Here is a 4,921-nt window from a genome sequence, read left to right as displayed (position 1 = left end):
ACTCTTCTTGGAACAGCTTACAAATTTGGCATCCACATTCTCTCCTTTGCTGGGCGACCTCATTTTGGATGCATCTGGAGTAATATTCAGCCACAACTTGCTGATTTTTGGTGCCATTTCACTACTACATACAAGCTGCGTGCGTGTCTCGACATTTGCTTGGTTTTTGGGCTGATTTTTTGTCACTTCTTGGTGCCCATTTGCTGTCCACTCTTGTCAGGAGTGCCTGGTAAGCATTTGTTTATTCAGTTGCACTTTTGGTTTCTTCCATTGCTTTGTGGAAGTCCCTTGTGCCTCTAGGAATTTGGTTTTCAGGTACATCCAGTCAATGGAAGGCAATGACATTGTGACTGTGACTTTGGTTAGTTGGTTTACGCTGTGACAAGCCTTGAGGCTTATGTGGATAGCTTTTGATATTTGTAGTTGAGTGCTTGGGTGCTCATACTTGCCTTTATTACTTGTGGGTTTTGCCTATTTGCTTGCATAATGGCCAGCAAGGATGATCTGTTTGGGCTTTTGGTGCTGATGATAAGTTGGACGGGATTAACTACCCCATTTGTCATTCATGATGAAGCATATTCTTATGGCCAAGAATTTGTGGAACATTATTGTAGGCAATGAGCCTAGGCCTGTCAGGGCAAATACACCTTCATCTGGTGATGTATCTGATGCACGTTCCAGTGCTGTGTTTATGCCTCCTACACAGGAGCAGATATAGTGGGATGGATAGGTGGCTTTCATCGAGTGGTTTCACATGCTTCCCACATGGAGGTGGAGCCAGCGTCGTTCACTATCTTATGGGATATCATGTTTTGGCCTCACAGGTCATTGATTTCCACATCTCACCACCCCAACTTGGAGCTGACCACACCTACCTCTTTTCACATTCTTACAACTCGACCTACCACTAGTTCTCGTACCCATACCACCTATCACGATGCGTGGAAAAGTTGTAAATAAGAAATCTTGTACAAATTGTTAGGCATGAGTGACCAAAAATCAGTGTGACAACAAAATGTGAGGGTTTGGAACCTATACAGTGCATTAAATTGTTAATGTGCAGGAGAGAGAAAGTAGAGAGAGGTAGAATTAAATGCTTGGAGCAATTTGCATGTTTTTTTAACATAGGGGTTTAATGTACCTGTGAGTTGGCAGTGAGGTGTCAGTAGGAGGTGACTGGGAGACCTTTGTGTCAGTTGGAGCATGCATAGGAGAGGTGGCATGCATGCTAGAGAGTGTGTGTCCATTTCTAGACACCCAAGAGCCATGGAGGCTGAGAAGTGGCAGTGCAAGAAGCCTCTGGAGAGGGTGCCTTGTCTTGAGGCCAAAGAGAGCTCATTTTGCAAGGGGCCAGAGAAAAGAGAGCTTGGGGAGCACCTGCAGGAAGCTGTGAAGCGGTGGATGCTGAGAAGACTAGCAGAGAAGCTTGCCACTACGAGTGCGTGGAGAGCAAATTACGAGCAGAGGTGGTTGTATTTGCTGAGAAGAGGTTGTGGGCAGCAAGTTCTTGCCAAGCTTTGCATTTCCATTGTGAAAAGTGAGTGAATTTCGAGGGATACAGGTGGTAGAGAGTTGGGCGACCTATTTTGTGTCTTTTCCATAGCCACGAGGCAGAGAAGAGCTGAGCAATTTCAGAATTGGGTGTTTCTAGCATCAGACAAAAGGCCATAAGGTAGGCGACCTGATCTTTGACAGTTTTGACAAGAGAAAATGCCAATATGTAGTGCCATGAGCAAGGCGACCTCAGATTTGTTGCTTCCAGGTGAATGTCTTGTTGGCTGGCAGTGAAGAAAGGATAGGCGGCTTCTTTTTACTGAAATCTGTGTCTAGATTTGCTAACCTAGAATAGGCGACCTCTGTAATGATTACCAGGAAGCTGAATATACATGTAAAGTATGGGCTGATGTTGTCTGACTGATTGTGGATGCCTGTAGAAGAGTTTTTTGTGAAGATACTTGCTGGAAACTGCAAAAATCAGTACTGTTTTGGGTGTTTTAGTTTGCTACTGCCTGGGAGAGGTGATTTTTTAGGGATACAGGTGCATAACAGGAGGAAAGAAGGTGTTTTCTGATCTGAAAAGGTGGCTACAGCAAGTAAGGCTTTGTTTGAGGAGATTCATTCCTGAAAATCCGGATGTCTTCATTTGTTAAGGTCATCGAGACATGAACAATGCTTTTGGTAGCAACATCGGACTGCAGATTGTTTGTTGAAATATTTTTAGGAGTGAAAGAGATGATGCTTCCTCAAGATCATCAAGACATGAATGGTGTTTTTGGTAGCATGGAGTGCAGATTGTCCAAGTATTTCTAGGAGTAAAAGAGAGGATGCTTTCTCAACTTATCATCAAGAAATGAATGTTGTTTTTGGTAGAGTGGAGTGATTGTTCCAATATATGTAGAAGTATAAGGGATGATGCGTTTGTGTTTACAGGAGCACTGAAATCTGTATAAGGGATGATGCGTTTGTGTTTACGGGAGCACTGAAATCTGTATGGAAATGATGTTGCCTTTTTGCAGCCAGATGTTACAGCTCCTGGGCTCAATATTTTGGCTTCTTGGTCACCCTTCAGGTCCCTAACTACTGAGCCCCAAGATGATCGCCATGCTCTGTTCAATATCATCTCGGGAACCTCCATGTCTAGCCCTCATGTTGCTGGAGCTGCAGCTTTCATTAAGTCTCTCCACCCTCATTGGAGCCCTGCAGCCATCAAGTCCGCTCTTATGACCACAGGTCGACTAGTACCACTCTCAATTTCATAACTGAAAGTTTTCCTTTTACTAATCTTAACTCAAAGTTCAGCAATTCTAGTTATACCCACAAGCTATAGCCAGTCCATCAGAAATCTTTCACACACCATCACCATTATAAATCAGGAATATGTGCACATTAAAGCAGATAATGCAGGAACAAAGAAATCCATTGTGCAGGAACTACATAATAAACACGGTTTTATAATGATTGTTGAACCGATCGAACAGAATAGCAAGGTTGTGATATTTTGAGACATACATAATTTATGAGGATTAGTCTATTGACTGAAAATACATTGCTACACCTCTTTGAATCGATGCATGATTCATACACTTCAACATTCACTAGAAATGAAGCTTGGTTTCAGCAACCTACATGAGATTCTCTCTTAGTTACGAACTTTGCTTCATGCTCACATTCTAAACCATACTTACATGATAGATATCCAGCCTTCGTTAGATGCTCATTATTTTATTTTCCACAATTGAATGATAATTTAAACATAAATTAGCCTCATGACTAAATTGTGCCTTATGCATGCAGCCAAACCTCTTGACACAAGCTATCATCCTGAGAACATGCATGCAGAGCTGGGTTATGGGTCAGGGCACATCGATCCACTACCAGCAACAGATCCAGGCCTAGTGTACAACATATCAACGGAAGAACACGCGGACTATTTGTGCTACCAAGGCTACAATGAGACTGTAATGAGGGTGATAACAGGAAAAGAGGATACGTGCAGAAGCCAATCAAACACAACAAGAGATTTGAATTATCCAGCAATATCAATTCCAGTGCATGCAGGCTATCAGAAAGTGTGGTGGAACTTCACTAGGAAGTTAACAAATGTGGGCAAGGAGGGGGTGAAGGTGGATTATAGAGTAGTGGATCTCAAGGTGGTGCCTGGTTTGAAGGTGCTTGTGGAGCCTAACACATTGTCATTCTCAGGTGCTGCATTGGAAACACAAGTGTTCATGTTGCATGTGCAAGCCATGGGGCTCAATGCATCACTAGTCAACACATCACACCCCTTGCAATTCTTGTCAAGCTCTTTTGCATGGAGTGATGGAGTTCATCATGTGCGAACACCTATTGTCGCTTGGGTAGTCCCACCAAATGCCTCTCCTTTATAAGCTACATGGCACATGAATCTAGAGGCTTTGAGTTGAGTTTGTTTCTATACTAAGAATATAATGAGCGACATTTTAATATTAGAGGTGTCTACCTTCTCCACAATCATAGCAAAAATCGTTTGGAATATAATGTTCGACAATATCCATGTCATGAATTATAAGCACATAAAGAGGGGCTTCATTCTCACTTCACTTCATGACATGTGAGATCACAACAATAAAGGATTTCAATTTATAGAAGCTTTTGCAGAGTTTTACATGAAAGGAGATTTTAAAATGCACGATAGTGGCAATATCCTAGTTATGCTCAATAGAATGACAAATATGTAAGTTTTCTTTGAAAGTAGATAATTACACATTATGTATACTTGCATAGGGAAAATCCTTTAGTCCTTGATCTACTATGGGATTCACATGATTTGCATAATAATTCCACATGATATTGTGCTACCTTGAAGATGTTGCCGAATGGACTATGTATAGATTATTCAAGAAAGTGAGGTTGGAAAAGATGACCCTAGACACAAGTTAAATTGTGGGAAGCACAAGTTTTTGTGCATGATTTGCATGGGTCTTAATTAGAGTAATTATCATGTCCTTGCAAAGTTTCATGACCATCAAGCACATGCACATGAAAATCTCATGTGTGCACCATCATGGAATGGTTAAGTGTTAGTTGGCCATGCAGCTTTGCAAAGGTATTAAATTACAGTATTTATCATGTCCTCATGAAGCTTTATGTGGATCAAACACACTTTGAGTCGATGGGCATACAATATTCCCCATGTGTGGCCATGTGCATGAAATTCGCATCTGTGCACCAACATGGAATGGTCATGTAAGATGGCCATGCTAATTTGCAAGGGTCTTCATTAGAGTAACAATCATATCCTCACAAAGTTTCATGACCATCAGGCAATCTTTGGGTGGAGGGGCATGCAAGAATCCCCATTTATGAACGTGTGGTACATAGATGCATGAAATTCATATTTGTGAACCATCATGGAATGGTCAAGTGTCAGATGGGCATGCAA

General features: G+C 41.8%; 1 protein-coding gene across 1 annotated transcript; it reads left to right on the top strand.

Annotated features, from left to right (window-relative positions):
- The first annotated feature begins 1,266 nt into the window (after nt 1-1,266).
- On the top strand, nt 1,267-4,104 carry LOC147610677 (subtilisin-like protease SBT4.3). Its single transcript, XM_086785080.1, has 4 exons — nt 1,267-1,537; nt 1,935-2,038; nt 2,517-2,730; nt 3,295-4,104. The coding sequence occupies exons 1-4, from the start codon at nt 1,267-1,269 to the stop codon at nt 3,885-3,887; spliced, it is 1,182 nt and encodes a 393-aa protein (XP_086641206.1). The 3' UTR covers nt 3,888-4,104.
- The last annotated feature ends 817 nt before the right edge of the window (nt 4,105-4,921 follow it).

Source organism: Cibotium barometz, chromosome 48 (genome assembly GCF_041138505.1).
Source record: "Cibotium barometz isolate CiBa-2024 chromosome 48, ASM4113850v1, whole genome shotgun sequence".
Classification (NCBI taxonomy): domain Eukaryota; kingdom Viridiplantae; phylum Streptophyta; class Polypodiopsida; order Cyatheales; family Cibotiaceae; genus Cibotium; species Cibotium barometz.
This window is presented reverse-complemented; position numbering and strand designations above follow the sequence as displayed.